Source organism: Babylonia areolata, chromosome 34, assembly GCF_041734735.1.
Source record: "Babylonia areolata isolate BAREFJ2019XMU chromosome 34, ASM4173473v1, whole genome shotgun sequence".
NCBI classification, from domain to species: domain Eukaryota; kingdom Metazoa; phylum Mollusca; class Gastropoda; order Neogastropoda; family Buccinidae; genus Babylonia; species Babylonia areolata.
This window is the reverse complement of record NC_134909.1, coordinates 4,142,465-4,158,521: the sequence shown is the minus strand read 5'-3', so window position 1 is coordinate 4,158,521 and position 16,057 is coordinate 4,142,465. Positions and strand designations below refer to the sequence as shown.

Sequence of the window (16,057 nt, the reverse complement as noted above, 5' to 3'; positions counted from 1 at the left end):
CTTTACTGTCATTAGCTTAACAGCCCATGTGACAGGGGGGTGCAGGGGAAGTTACAGTGTCGTTTTATCCAATCATTTGAAAAAGTAAAACAAAACAGAACAAAAACAAAAACTAACGCACCTAATGTTACAAAGGTTATATCAATAAACAACAGCCAACAAATTGCACACACACAAAAAAATAACAACATCATCATCATCAGATTGACCATCCAAATACTAATTCTATCTGCTTCTAATTTTAACCCTCAAAGAAATCATTTTGGAAACCATTAATGTTTGTATATATTATGAATTAACGGGCATTTTGATCATTTATTTTCTTTTTCCGTGTATCTACTGCCTCTGAGACGTATTTTGCAAGTGAGAGGATAATATTTTCGTCATTTGATGTTAGGACACTGACCAGGTCTTTCCTCTTTGCTGCAGCTGTTTTAAAGAGTGTACAGTTTTCCCGAACCTCCTCGTATCCTTTGCAACTGAACATGAAATGTATCTCATCTTCTTTATTCTCGCCACACATTGCACAAAGAGATGTTAATCCACCTGTCTCAAACCATCTTTTATTAGCATTCAGCCCGACTGTTCTCAATCTAAATCTAGCAAGATTGACTCTGTGCCACCTGTTTGTTATGATTGAAATATATCTTTCTGTCTGAAATGCTGTCTTGAAGGAAAAGAACCAGCTATATTTATCATTACTTTCCATTTCTCCATGCCAATTTTGTTTATAGCATGCTATCAATCTATCTTTAAATTCTGAGATAAACACATTTTCGTAACCCACTCCTTGACACATCCAAACAAGTCCAAATCCATGTTCAGTTAGAGTTTTTTTGATTTGATAAACCCAGTTTTGTTTGCCTCTCTCTTCTTGCAGTAACATCATCTCATACGCTTGCTTACATAATCTGGAAGCCGGTAGCCTTGTCAACTTAATCCAATACTTTACACATTTTACGAAAGTCTTAACATACAGTGGATATCTGCCGGTTTCCCCATATAGTGCTGTATTTGATGAGTGTAGTGGAACGCCGAGAAAACGTTTAATAGCAAATGTGTGCACCCTTTCGAGTTGACTATTAATCAAAAGTCCCCAAATTTCTGCTGCATATGTCAAAACCGGTTCAACCTGTGTGTCAAACAATTTCCAGAAAAGGCTCATATCAATGGAATGTAGCTTCCGAAAAGATTTAATAATTTCTATTACCCCTTTTTTCCCTTTTTTGCTTGTTTCAGCCCAAGCAGACGACAGACTCAATTTCGTGGTAAATAACATCCCCAGATACTTATAGGAATTCGTCACTATTAACTCTTTATCACCATAAAACCATTTTTCATGTGCTGAAAGGTGGCCCCCATTTCGAAAAACTATAACATTAGTTTTTTCAAGATTTACAGTTAGCCGCAATCTGTCTGCTTCTTGCTTTAAAACAGTTAGTTGATTCTGCAATCCAATGGCCGTATCAGACAAAAGCACAATATCATCTGCAAATAACATCAAAAACAATTCTACTGCTCCTGGAATCATCTGAATTCCATGTCTACCCTTTTTTGATATTTCAACAGCAAGTTCATTAATGAAAAACGAAAACAACAAGGGACTTAGCAGACAACCCTGTTTAACACCATATGGACATTCGAAAAAATCAGAATAATTACATTTATCACGTACACACACAAGGACAGAATCATATATGCTCTTAACGGCCGTATAAAGCTTGCCATGTACACCAGTTTTTCTCAAAATATCCCACAAAGTATTACGATTTACAGAGTCGAACGCTTTTCTGAAATCCACAAATGCTACATATAATTTAGAATTTCGTAAGAGATAATTTTGTACCAAAGAATACAGTGTGAATATGTGATCTATCGTGCTATAACCAGCTCTAAAACCCGCCTGCTGCTCAATGTTTTTCTCTTCTGTTTCTGCCCACTTCGTAAGTCTTTTATTCAAAATATGAGTATAAACTTTGCTGATTACACTTGTCAATGCTACTCCCCTGTAGTTATCCGGATCATTCGTGTTGCCTTTTTTATGTATGGGGATAATAATGGATTTCGACCAATCATAAGGAAATGTCCCATCTTCAAACAATTTATTGAATAAAGAAACTAAGAATTCTATGACAGAGTTATTTGCATTTTTTAACATTTCACTTACAATGAAATCTGGACCAGAACTTTTACCAGCTTTTAAATTCTTTATACTATTAATAACTTCCTGCTTAGTTATTGGGTCATCGAATAAAGGTTGCTCTCCCCTGTTCTCTTCGTCTTCAAACAAAATTTCTTCTTGTTCAAAACTATCCCCAGCTGCGTTAAAAACATTAAAAAAGTGATTATACCACTGCTGAGTGCTGATATCATTATAGATCACTGCTTTTTTATTAACCGATCTTATAATTGACCAAAACATCTTTGGGTCATGAACATTATTTTTTAGTCTTTTTAATCTTTCTTGTTCAAACGCTCGTTTTTTATCTCTCTTTAGATCAACATACACTTTTCTTTCTTTCGTATAGTCTTCTTTCTTCTGCTTCCTATCATTTTCCGTCTTACATCTTTGAAATCTCTTAAGTAATCTCTTAACCTGTTTTTTCTTCTGTTTACATTCTATATCAAACCAATCATTAAACTTTTTCTTTCCTTTTCCACACACTCTCACCATGCACGCAGCAGCTCCGCACAACGCATTAGTAAACAAATTGACTCCCCTGTCCACATTCAAACATAACATGCGGTGAGCTTCACATATACTTTCTCTAAATTCATTACTGTCCAGCTCATCTTTAAACAGCTGAACCTTTTCTTCATTCCACACAGTTTTGTTTTCACCAGCACATTCTGTCTTTGGTTCCTGGTCTTCTACAACACACTGATCATTCTCATATTTCAGTACAACAGGCAAGTGCCAGGAAAACAAACAAACATCAATCTGCAAAACACAACGCTTACATAAATTTTCTGAAACAAGAAAGTAGTCGATGACACTATTTCCATGTGGTGACACAAAAGTAAAATCCCCACTGGTGTCATTATTACAAGATCCATTTATAATCAACAAATCAAACATCAAAGCAAGATCCAACAAAGATTGCCCAAACTTATTAATGACAGAGTCCTTTGAGATCCGTTCAGTTCTCTCTTCACCAGACACATCAGAATCACAACTTGGCACATAGTTCATCATGCTCTCCCCTCTTCCCTGTTCACACCCTGTTCTGGCATTCAAATCACCACACAACATTATATACTTATCATCTTTTTGTATACACTGTATCATATTTTCTTCTAATATAAGAATGCCATTTTTTAACTCAGTATGATTATAGAATGGTGATCCCTCAGGGGCAACATAACATGCAATTAATATCACATTTTTGTCCACACCAAACACACTTTTATCAATCTCAATTGCTATTGTATTATTGCAGTCCATTTTTATCTCTTTTACATGTTGTTCAATCCTTTTGTTAACCATCAGTACAACCCCCCCAGAGTTTCTTCCATGATGAGACAATTTAATAGCAGGAGCATCAAATTTTAAATGATCTGTGAAAATGCCACTATAATCGAATGTTGAATCAAGAAAAGTTTCAGTAAGACAAATGAAATCAAAGGAACTGATATAGTTAATAAACGGTATATCATTCAGTTTGCCATACAAATTTTCAACATTATAATTTAGAAAAGTCCATTCCTTTGGATGGCCAAGCCTGTCCTATTTCTTTCTGTCACGCAGTGTCCTGCCACTGTCACTGACACCAGCTGGGGACTTGCTGGGCTGGTTCTTAAAATAACCGTGTAGCCCGCCTTGTCTGCTTGCCGCAGGGCCAGTGGTCGCTGCACGTGCGCTGCCGCTGTGTTGTGTGACGTCACGGGGTGTCCCTTTTGTGCCTCTCTGCTGTTGACCTTGGCCTTGACGCTGGGGGACACCACCGTCATCACGCCGGGGGGTCGTCCTGTCAGCCAATCGATACCGGTCACCCGCTGTCACATCTGTGACGTCACCTGGAAGGGAGCCTTCGCTGTGATTGGTCGAGTCCCGTCGTCCTTGACTTTCCGAGTTCGTGCACCCCCGTGTACTCGCTGCCGTGCTGTGTGCAACAGGACTGCAGTCTGCTACGCCCCCTGATGCTGCTTCTGCATACGTTCTGGGATCAGGAGGCAACGGAGCGATCACCAACTTTCCTTTCCTGAAGTATGCCTTCTTGCCTTCTCGTCTGGCCTGAGCAACAACGCTGGATTGTGCTCGCGTCAAATCATTGGCGACTTTTACACCTTTCTCCGTCAGTTTGTTTCTTAAGTCTCTATCTGTGATAATTGTCATTTTGTCTCTCCATCTGGCAAATCTTACTATCATGGGTCGAGGATTTCCTTCCCTGGTCTGTCCAATCCGGTGAGCACGCACAATGTCATCAGGTGTCCACTTTTTCACCCCTCTCTCAACACTGTTCAATGTATCCACCACAGCACTGACACACGTGTCATTGTTCTCATTCTGTCCAAGTGGGGGAATCCCAAAGAAGCGCAGGTTTTCCCTCCTCGAGTATTCTTCAAGTTTGTCGATTTCAGATTCTATCTTGCTGATTTTCTGCTCCATGGTGTCCACAGTGGTGGTCAGTCTGGTTGTTACCTCCCGCCCCTCTGCTACCTCACTGTGTAAATACTGTATGTCCGATGCCACATCACTCACAGCTGCTGCCAGGTGGTGATATTCCTGTTCTATCTTATCACAGCGCGTGTTTATGTTTACACATTGTTGCTTCACCTTGTCCAGTTCAGATTTGATGTCTCCCAGGTCCCCTCTGATTAGAGCCGTTTGTTGATCTGTTTGCTGCTTGATGGCCTGGAGAATTTCTCTGGTCACGTCTGACTGCACGCTGGGTTTCTCTTCACATTGTGCCGATGTCGCTGCTTCTGTGTTCTTCTTCACTTGATTGTCTTGCTCGTGGTGGTTGGGGCCGGGGTTCATCTCCACATCGCCACTGAGGAGCAGTTTACGCGCTGAGAGAAACGCGCTGAGCACACACAACACGGTAACCATCTCTGGGGTGTGCACTGCCGAACAACACGAATTGTTGACACCTGACACATCTACGTCATTCGACCTAGTTCCTTGCAACATTTCGAGCTCGTTTGTGTATGTTCTCTCGAATGCAGCAACAATGTTCACATTGAGAGAGAGAGAGAGAGAGAGAGAGAGAGAGAGAGAGAGAGAGAGAATAGATTTGTGAAGCAGTGTTTCTTTGTGGAGGTGTGTTCTTGCTGTGACCAGACTCAGACCCGTGCTGTTCCATTTCTGACAGATGCCCCGCACATCAGCACGGGCAGCACCAGCACAGTAGTGGGAACTGAAGGACAGTGTGTCACCATTCCCTGTGTCGCTCAGGCAGTGCCCGCTGTGACGTCACTACAGTGGGTCTTTAATAATCGTGTCGTCAGCACAGCTAACTCCACCAGATACAGTGGGGGAAGTGTGGGCCTACCAAGTCTGATATTGACGTCACTGAGCAGCTCTGATGCCGGTGCTTATCGATGCAGAGTGGGAAATGACGTGAGAGTAAGTGACAGCGACAGTGTCACAGTCCACGTCAACTGTAAGTCGTGTGTTACGTCAGTCAGCAAAACGCCAGAATGTTGCCGCCGTCTAGACTCTAGGCCTATCACGTGTGCGGTGTGCATTTTTCGATTGCACCAGATTTCATTTTTCATCATTTCACCTCATTTGATTTTGCTTTCGTACCAGGATGGTGGACCAAATGAATAATATTTTTCTTTAAGGTGTGACAGTTTCATGAATGTAGACATTTTATTTGTACGTTAAGATGTTTATGATCGTTTCATACTTTTTAGAGGAACTCCCTGGCTTGTATTATGATGCATGTTGAATTGATACTGTTTATGTGCTGGAGACTTCCTTCAGTTTGCTTGGTACTGATTAAAGCTGACTGGGCTGCAGTGTTCAGGTATGATTTGGTTCGAGTGTGTTGATGGGGGTGATCGTCAAAATGTCTGTCAATCCGTTTTTGGCCGATTGATTGAAATCGGCGACCGGGCAAAATTTGATTTCCTTCCATTTGTAATGCACGTTCATCAAATATTGGGACAGCGTGTCGTTTTAAGTACGTGTTTAATTGCTCAAAAAATGGTTAGTAAATCGGAGAAAAATGTCTTTTTATTTATTCATTTTTAGAACAGGGCGGTCTACTACAATACTTTTTCAAGTGATGGTTACAGAAAAACAAGATAATCACCCCTTTCTTATATCCATGGAGACAGGACTGTAATGTGACGTGTTGAAGTGTACCGTCACCCCTTTCTTATATCCATGGAGACAGGACTGTAATGTGACGTGTTGAAGTGTACCGTCACCCCTTTCTTATATCCATGGAGACAGGACTGTAATGTGACGTGTTGAAGTGTACCGTCACCCCTTTCTTATATCCATGGAGACAGGACTGTAATGTGACGTGTTGAAGTGTACCGTCACCCCTTTCTTATATCCATGGAGACAGGACTGTAATGTGACGTGTTGAAGTGTACCGTCACCCCTTTCTTATATCCATGGAGACAGGACTGTAATGTGACGTGTTGAAGTGTACCGTCACCCCTTTCTTATATCCATGGAGACAGGACTGTAATGTGACGTGTTGAAGTGTACCGTCACCCCTTATATCCATGGAGACAGGACTGTAATGTGACGTGTTGAAGTGTACCGTCACCCCTTTCTTATATCCATGGAGACAGGACTGTAATGTGACGTGTTGAAGTGTACTGTCACCCCTTTCTTATATCCATGGAGACAGGACTGTAATGTGACGTGTTGAAGTGTACCGTCACCCCTTATATCCATGGAGACAGGACTGTAATGTGACGTGTTGAAGTGTACCGTCACCCCTTATATCCATGGAGACAGGACTGTAGTGTGACGTGTTGAAGTGTACCTCACCCCTTATATCCATGGAGACAGGACTGTAATGTGACGTGTTGAAGTGTACCGTCACCCCTTTCTTATATCCATGGAGACAGGACTGTAATGTGATGTGTTGAAGTGTACCGTCACCCTTTATATCCATGGAGACAGGACTGTAATGTGACGTGTTGAAGTGTACCGTCACCCTTTATATCCATGGAGACAGGACTGTAATGTGACGTGTTGAAGTGTACCGTCACCCTTTATATCCATGGAGACAGGACTGTAATGTGACGTGTTGAAGTGTACCGTCACCCTTTATATCCATGGAGACAGGACTGTAATGTGATGTGTTGAAGTGTACCGTCACCCCTTATATCCATGGAGACAGGACTGTAATGTGACGTGTTGAAGTGTACCGTCACCCCTTTCTTATATCAATGGAGACAGGACTGTAATGTGACGTGTTGAAGTGTAAGGTTACCCCTTATATCCATGGAATCAGGACTGTAATGTGACGTGTTGAAGTGTACCGTCACCCCTTATATCCATGGAAACAGGACTGTAATGTGACGTGTTGAAGTGTACCGTCACCCCTTATGTCCATGGAGACAGGACTGTAATGTGATGTGTTGAAGTGTACCGTCATCCTTTATATCCATGAGAGAGGACTGTAATGTGACGTGTTGAAGTGTACCGTGACCCCTTATATCCGTGGGAACAGGACTGTAATGTGACGTGTTGAATTGTACCGTCACCCCTTTCTTATATCCATGGAGACAGGACTGTAATGTGACGTGTTGAAGTGTACCGTCACCCTTTATATCCATGAGCCAGGACTGTAATGTGACGTGTTGAAGTGTACCGTCACCCCTTTCTGATATCCATGGAGACAGGACTATAATGTGACGTGTTGAAGTGTACCGTCACCCCTTATATCCATGAGCCAGGACTGTAATGTGACGTGTTGAAGTGTACCGTCACCCCTTTCTGATATCCATGGAGACAGGACTGTAATGTGATGTGTTGAAGTGTACCGTCACCCTTTATATCCATGGAGACAGGACTGTAATGTGATGTGTTGACGTGTAGAGTCACCCCTTATATCCATGGAGACAGGACTGTAATGTGACGTGTTGAAGTGTACCGTCACCCCTTATATCCATGGAGACAGGACTGTAATGTGACGTGTTGAAGTGTACCGTCACCCCTTATATCCATGGAAAGAGGACTGTAATGTGATGTGTTGAAGTGTACCGTCACCCCTTATATCCATGGAAAGAGGACTGTAATGTGATGTGTTGACGTGTACCGTCACCCCTTATATCCATGGAAAGAGGACTGTAATGTGATGTGTTGACGTGTACCGTCACCCCTTATATCCATGGAAAGAGGACTGTAATGTGATGTGTTGAAGTGTACCGTGACCCCTTATATCCATGGAGACAGGACTGTAATGTGATGTGTTGACGTGTACCGTCACCCCTTATATCCATGGAAAGAGGACTGTAATGTGATGTGTTGACGTGTACCGTCACCCCTTATATCCATGGAAAGAGGACTGTAATGTGATGTGTTGAAGTGTACCGTCACCCCTTATATCCATGGAAACAGGACTGTAATGTGATGTGTTGAAGTGTACCGTCACCACTTATATCCATGGAAATAGGACTGTAATGTGATGTGTTGAAGTGTTTAGTCACCCTTTATATCCATGGAAACAGGACTGTAATGTCACGTGTTGAAGTGTAAGGTTACCCCTTATATCCATGGAAACATGACTGTAATGTGATGTGTTGAAGTGTACCGTGACCCTTTATATCCATGGAGACAGGACTGTAATGTGATGTGTTGAAGTGTACCGTCACCCTTTATATCCATGGAGACAGGACTGTAATGTGACGTGTTGAAGTGTACCGTCACCCCTTATATCCATGGAGACAGGACTGTAATGTGACGTGTTGAAGTGTACCGTCACCCCTTATATCCATGGAGACAGGACTGTAATGTGATGTGTTGAAGTGTAAGGTTACCCCTTATATCCATGGAGACAGGACTGTAATGTGATGTGTTGAAGTGTACCGTCACCCCTTTCTTATATCCATGGAGATGGGACTGTAATGTGATGTGTTGAAGTGTACCGTCACCCCTTATATCAATGGAAACAAGACTGTAATGTGATGTGTTTAAGTGTACCGTCACCCCTTATATCCATGGAGACAGGACTGTAATGTGATGTGTTGAAGTGTATAATCACCCTTTATATCCATAGAGACAGGACTGTAATGTCACGTGTTGAAGTGTTCAGGCACGCATACATACACACGCAGACAGACATGTAACATTTTATGTTTATGACCGGGTTTTTTTTTATTTACCCCGCCATGTAGGCAGCCATACTCCATTTTCGGGTGTGCATGCTAGGTATGTTCTTGTTTCCCTAACCCACCGAACGCTGACATGGATTTACAGGATTACAGGATTTTTAACGTGCGTGTTTGATCTTCGGCGTTCGTATGGACACGAAAGGGGTTTAGGCACTAGCAGGTCTGCACATATGTTGACGTGGGAGATCAGAAAAATCTCCACCTTTTTGTCACCAGACGCCGTTACCGAGATTCGAACCCGGGACTCTCAGATTGAAAGTCCAGCGCTTTAACCATTCGGCTATTGCACTAGATGTAGATTTTATAAGTTATCAATATACGTTTGCAAGCATCATAACATTCCACGTGAAATGCGCAATTGTCGTTTCTGTGTTCATGATGTATTACGAGAGAATTTCATCCAGTTGTGGGATGTCCAAAAATAGAGTTTATTTCTAAAATGTGCACGGAACTCCAGTCTGTTTTAGTGTGTGTAATTTGTTCAAAACAGGGAGTGGAGTGTGTTTAAAGCTGGGAAAATTAATTTCATGAAGAAAGGAAAAAATGTGAAGTATTCTTATCTTTATCACGGATTACATGTATCAGAAAATTGTCATTGTTTAAATCACCAAAAGAGTTCACTAAGTTGACTTTTATTTAGTTCCATTCATAAAGCAATGCATAGGTTGCTAATGCCTATCCTACATGCCCCCCCCCCCCCCCACCATTTCCCCCCTCCTCCCCAAGGGTGAAAGGATGACAATTTCCTTGAATGAGTGAGTATGTTTGCAGCCAGGCAAAGTGGTGATATGATTCATAGGATGTGTGTGTGTGTGTGTGTGTGTGTGTGTGTGTGTGTGGGTGTGTGTGTGTGTGTGTGTGTGCGTGCGCGCGCGTGTGTGTGTGTGCGTGTGTGTGTGTGTGTGTGTTCGTAGGGTTGAGAAAGAGACCAACTGGTATGAAAGTTGTTAATGAACAAAACGTTTTTTTCAAATGATGAAACGCGTTCATCTGTCAGAAATGGTTGGTCCACAGTTTGATTGCTTGGATGACTAGTTAGAGATGTGAAGTGTGTTGTGTGGTGAGGGACATACCAAGACAGTGGTGTGTGACCAGGTGCTGTCATCTTGCCTCTCATCCAGACAAACCGCAGATCACAGGAGGCCCGTCCTCCCTCACTGCCACCCAGCCCCAGCCAGTGACCTTGACCTGCCAGGTAGACGCCCTGCCCACACTGCAGTCTCTGACCTGGCTGAAGGACGGACAACTCCTGGATACGTCTGGCACGGCCCGCTACTCTGGTGGCACCCCCGCCACCCCCAGCTTGACCATTCTCAACGTGGGGCCGGGGGATGGAGGACTGTACGTTTGTGTGGCCGCTAACTCTGTAGGCACCACTTCTGGGCCCGCCACCAACCTTACTGTGGACTGTGAGTTCTCACACACACACACACACACACACACACACACACACACACACACACACACACACACACAAACTCTTACACACATTAAACACATGTAGCTTTGCCATACCACCTGTGCCAATAAATGAAGTTCTGATTAGCTTACTGCGCCTGAAATAATCTGGAAAAGGGCACTCTCACTTATATTCGTAATTCATGTATCAATAAATAGTATTTCCCATTAATATCTAAGCAAACTCAGGTTATACCTCTGCACGAAACAGGCGACCGTGCTAATCCGTCTAGTTACAGGCCTATTTCTGTAATGTCTGTTTTGTCCTGACCACGTGAAAGACAAGTTCAACCACACATTCATTCCCATCTCATGAAGTATGCTTTGATTCAAGAAAACAAGTTATGTGCTGGAGAAAACAACACCTTCACACATACCTCATAAAACCATCGAAATATGCCTTTCAAACGTAAAAAAAAATCATGTGTTCACAGATATTCTATTAGTTGATTTAGCAAAGGCTTTTGATATATTCAACCACTCTCTTCACAAACTATCAAAATATGTCTTGAAATTCCTTACTCATGCATTGCAAACTATCAAAAAATGTCTTGAAATTCCTAACTCATGCATTGCAAACTATCAAAAAATGTCTTGAAATTCCTTATCTCCTTTCTCAGTGACACCACACATAGTATTAGGTACACCAAAATTCGGAATTTTCTCAATCTTCAGTCAAGGAAACTGTTTTAAGCGAACATATTCTGTCACCAATGAACTATTTATCTACCTTGTGGGATATTACCAGTGAAATTAACATCATGCACATCAGACGTTTGCACAAAAGAGCTATAAAAACTGATAAAGTTAAATCTAATACTGTGACAGATGCTGACTATAAAAATTAAAAATCCTCCTGCTCGGAAGTAGACTCTTATCCAACAAATGCATATGTTTTCACAGTAAAGTTGATAGAATGGCCCCAAAGAAAATAATATAAACTTTTTAGTACGAATAAAAATAGGCATAATCATAAAATTTCTTTTCATTGACCCCCAAACAGTTTATTTAAATACAGTTTAACACATTCGGGGGTGAGGGGAAGGGCTACGATATGGAACAGCTTCCCTTCCTCTTTCAGATCATGCTGTACAAACTTTCTAAAAGCACTTAAAAGCATTTGATGAAACAATGATTCCTTTGAATTGATTCTCCTTGTCTCTGACACGCCTGTCGACCATTTTGTGTTTCGTCCGTCCTTCCGTCTCTCTTCCCCTCCCTCTCTTCACTTTTACCTTTATCCGTCTGACTGGCTTTTTTGGTATCTGTCGGTGTCTCTGTGTCTGTCTCTGTCTCTCTCTGTCTTTGTATGTCTGTCTCTGTCTCTCTCTCTTCTCCTCCCTCTCTTCACTTTTACCTTTATCCGTCTGACTGGCTTTTTTGGTATCTGTCGGTGTCTCTGTCTCTGTCTTTGTCTCTCTCTGTCTCTGTATGTCTGTCTCTGTCTCTCTGTCTCTCTCTCTTACCATTTGAGAATTAAAAAAGTTGTTGCATGTAAAAAGGAGAGGTAAATATGTCTTATTATGTATTATGCGTACATTATCGAGTGTACGAAATCATTCCCTTTGAATTGTACATGAAATAATTTGACAGATCCAACCTGTTACACAGAATGGGGCTGAAGTATGGGGTCTCTATGAATCAACAATGCATTGTGAAAAACATAGTTTACTTCCTTTGAAGAAATTTCTTGGAGTGTCTATGGAAAAGCCCAATGATTTAGTTTTTGATGAAACAAATCGATACCCAATATAATTGAATTCTGCTATCAAATACATTTCCGACTGGCTAAAATAATACAGATGGAAGATTTAAGACTGCCAAAGAAAGCATACAAGATGGTGTGTGATTTGGATAATCTTAGGATCCCCTCTGCTCGAACCAAAACGTATGACCAACGCAGTTTGTTTTTTATATACCAAGCCCCCATTCTTTGGAATCACCTTCCTCAGCCTCTCCGTCACTCACCTTCGCTGCAATCTTTCAGATCCAGTCTGAAGACCCACCTTTTCCTCTCCTGAATAATTCTCAACTGCTCATCCCCTTCCAGCATGAACTAAAATGACTATTATTGAGTGAGTGAGGTTTGAAGTTTGATAGTTTCAGAATTAGTTGGTTGTATTTTTGATTGTGTACTAATTATGAGTCTATGTAAGGTCAGATAGATACATCTGCTACTGGTAACCTGGATCCCAGTACTACCTGTCACAGGGTCGAATTGTTGGCGACTAAACCAGCACCCCACCAGTCCTCTCAGGAGTCTGGTGGAAATAAATGACCCATAAAAGGGCGCCAGCTCTGGAGAGCTACCTAGCTAAGGGAGTAAACCCTGACAGAAAATCCGGTGTCGGGTCCCTAAGGCAAACTTTGTCACTTTCCGGCAGCTCCCGCGGCCGCGTTGGCACCAAAACATAACAGCCTTGCTGTTCCTTTGGATCTGTCAGTGAGATGGAGAGTGGGGACAAGCTGCATGGGCAACAGCCTGTCTTCCATATTACATTGCCCAGGCTTATATCCGTCCATCCATCCACAAACACCTTGCACCTAAAACCTGGAGAGGACACTCTAGCTTCGCTACCAGCACTAGCGTCGGAACAACACGTGAAGCAACAGTTACCGGTTATAAGTTAGCGCTCAATAGGCGTAGAGCCGACGCCAGGGGTTGCTTTTGACGGTGGGAGGGACCCTCGTGTCCCACTGGACAGCTACCGCCCGCCCAAGCTGGGCAGCCTCCAGCCAGTTAGGTGCTGTCCCGCCACGACCTGCCTTCTTCTATGGGTGTATGAAGATTAGGAGAATATCCGACAAGCAGGTCATTAATTTCCGCACCAGGCAAAAAAATAAACTTCAAGAAACGGATCAACAATTAAACTGGCCTGTTGGAATGTCCGGACAATGATGCCTGGGCTCTCCCAAGATCTGCAAGACATCAGTGACGCCAGAAAGACGGCCGTCATAAACAGCGAGCTGAAGAGACTAAATGTGGACATTGCCACTCTGCAGGAAACACGGCTGGCTGACTCAGGAACACTAAAGGAGAGGGACTACACCTTCTTCTGGCAAGGAAAGAGCTCTGATGCCCCAAGAGAGTACGGAGTACGCTTTGCAGTCAGGAACAGCCTGCTGAACATGATCGAACCAGGCAGCGGCGGTTCAGAACGACTATTGACTCTCCGCCTCAACAACTCCGAACGCTATGTCACTCTCGTCAGCGCATATGCTCCAACACTGTTCGCCTCTCCAGACGTCAAGGATGAGTTCTACGAAAATCTCGCATCAACCATAAGGAACATCTCCAGGACAGAACAACTTGTTCTCCTGGGCGACTTCAGTGCCAGAGTGGGTGCGGACAACGATTCGTGGCCCTCTTGTCTCGGTTCCTTTTGAGTGGGGAAAATGAATGAGAATGGACAGCGACTACTTGAGTTTTGTACCTGCCATGAACTGTGCATCGCCAACTCCTTCTTCAAGACGAAGCCACAACACAAAGTCTCCTGGAGGCACCCGCGCAAAAAATATTGGCACCAACTGGATCTGATCCTAGTAAGACGAGCTGCCATCAAAAACCTTCTCCACACTTACTCTTACCACAGCGCTGACTGTGACACGGACCACTCTCTGGTATGCTGCAAGATCAGACTGCAACCAAAGAAGTTCCACTGCTCAAAGAAACAAGGGAACTCTCGCATTGACGTCAGCAAGATGTCTCAGCCAGACCTTGTAGAACAGTTCGCAGATGCCTTTGAGAGAGAATTCGATGCATTGCAGCCCAAAGTCTCTGCCACAGAAAGATGGGAAACGCTACGAGACACCATGCACCGCATTGCTATGGCCACCAGTACGGTCACCCAGTGAGAAGAACCTGCAAATCCTCAGGGCCGCCAGGAGTAAGGCTCAGTTTAACGTCAGGCGATGTGCAAATGAGTACTGGACAGAGCTCTGCGAAGAGATACAGAATGCTGCTGAAAGAGGCAACATCCGAAGGATGTATAATGGTATCAAGAAGGCACTGGGACCAACACAGAGCAAGACTGCCCCCTTCAAATCCTCCACTGGGGAAGTAATCAACGATCCTAGCCAGCAGATGGAGAGATGGGCAGAACACTACTCCGACCTCTACTCCACAGAAAACATGGTGTCCAACAGCTCTCGATGCCATCAAGTGCATGTCGGTCATGGAAGAACTTGACGGAGAGCCAACTGAGGACGAACTCAGCAAGGCCATTAACAGCCTGACATCAGGCAAGGCACCTGGCAGTGACGGAATTCCCACATACCTTATTAAACAGTGCAAGACTACTTCTGCAACCTCTGCACACAGTCCTCTGTCAGTGCTGGAATGAGGGAGCTGTACCGGAGGACATGAAGGACGCCAAGATTATCACCCTCTACAAAAACAAGGGTGAAAGGAGCGACTGCAACAACTACAGAGGCATCTCACTTCTCAGCATTGTAGTCAAAGTCTACGCTCGGGTCCTCCTAATTCGCCTGCAAAAACTGGCCGAACGCGTTTACCCGGAATTACAGTGTGGTTTCCGAGCAGAGATCCACGGTAGACATGATCTTTCCCCATCGCCAAATCCAGGAAAAGTGCAGAGAGCAGAAGATGCCCCTGTATGTCGCATTCATTGACCTCACCAAGGCCTTTGACCTAGTCAGCAGAGACGACCTTTTCAGGGCTCTTCGAAAGATCGGCTGCCCCACCAAACTGCACAGCTTGATTGAGTCCTTCCACTCCAACATGAAAGGGACGGTGCAGTTTAATGGTAACCTCTCCAAGCCCTTCGACGTACGCAGTGGTGTCAAACAAGGCTGTGTCCTCGCCCCCACCCTATTTGGAATCTTCTTTGCTCTTCTCCTGAGACAAACGTTCAGCACAGTGCAAGAAGGGATCTACCTGCGGACCAGATCAGATGGCAGGCTCTTCAATCTCGCCCGCCTCAGAGCAAGGACAAAAGTCCGCGAAGCCCTCATCAGAGACATGCTCTTTGCTGACGATGCCGCAGTTGTGACCCACACCCAGCGGGACTTGCAGTCACTAATGGACCGCTTCTCCCAGGCCTACAAAGATTTCGGTCTGACCATCAGTCTCAAGAAGACAAATGTCCTAGGCCAAGACACGCCATCTCCACCAGCCATCACCATTGATGACTACGACCTTGAAGTCATCCATCAATTCACTTACCTTGGGTCCACCATCACCGACAACCTCTCCCTTGACACCGAGATCGACAAGAGGATCGGGAAGGCAGCCACAACGCTACCCCGCCTCACACAAAGAGTGTGGACA

General features: G+C 43.7%; 1 protein-coding gene across 1 annotated transcript in view; it reads left to right on the top strand.

The window, feature by feature from the left end:
• The window catches only part of LOC143277362 (hemicentin-2-like), a 94,654-nt gene that overhangs the window by 54,513 nt on the left and 24,084 nt on the right, over positions 1 to 16,057 (top strand). The window contains exon 16 of the mRNA XM_076582146.1: positions 10,431 to 10,718. Within this exon, the coding sequence (XP_076438261.1) occupies positions 10,431 to 10,718 (288 nt within the window). The remainder of the gene's footprint in view (positions 1 to 10,430; positions 10,719 to 16,057) is intronic.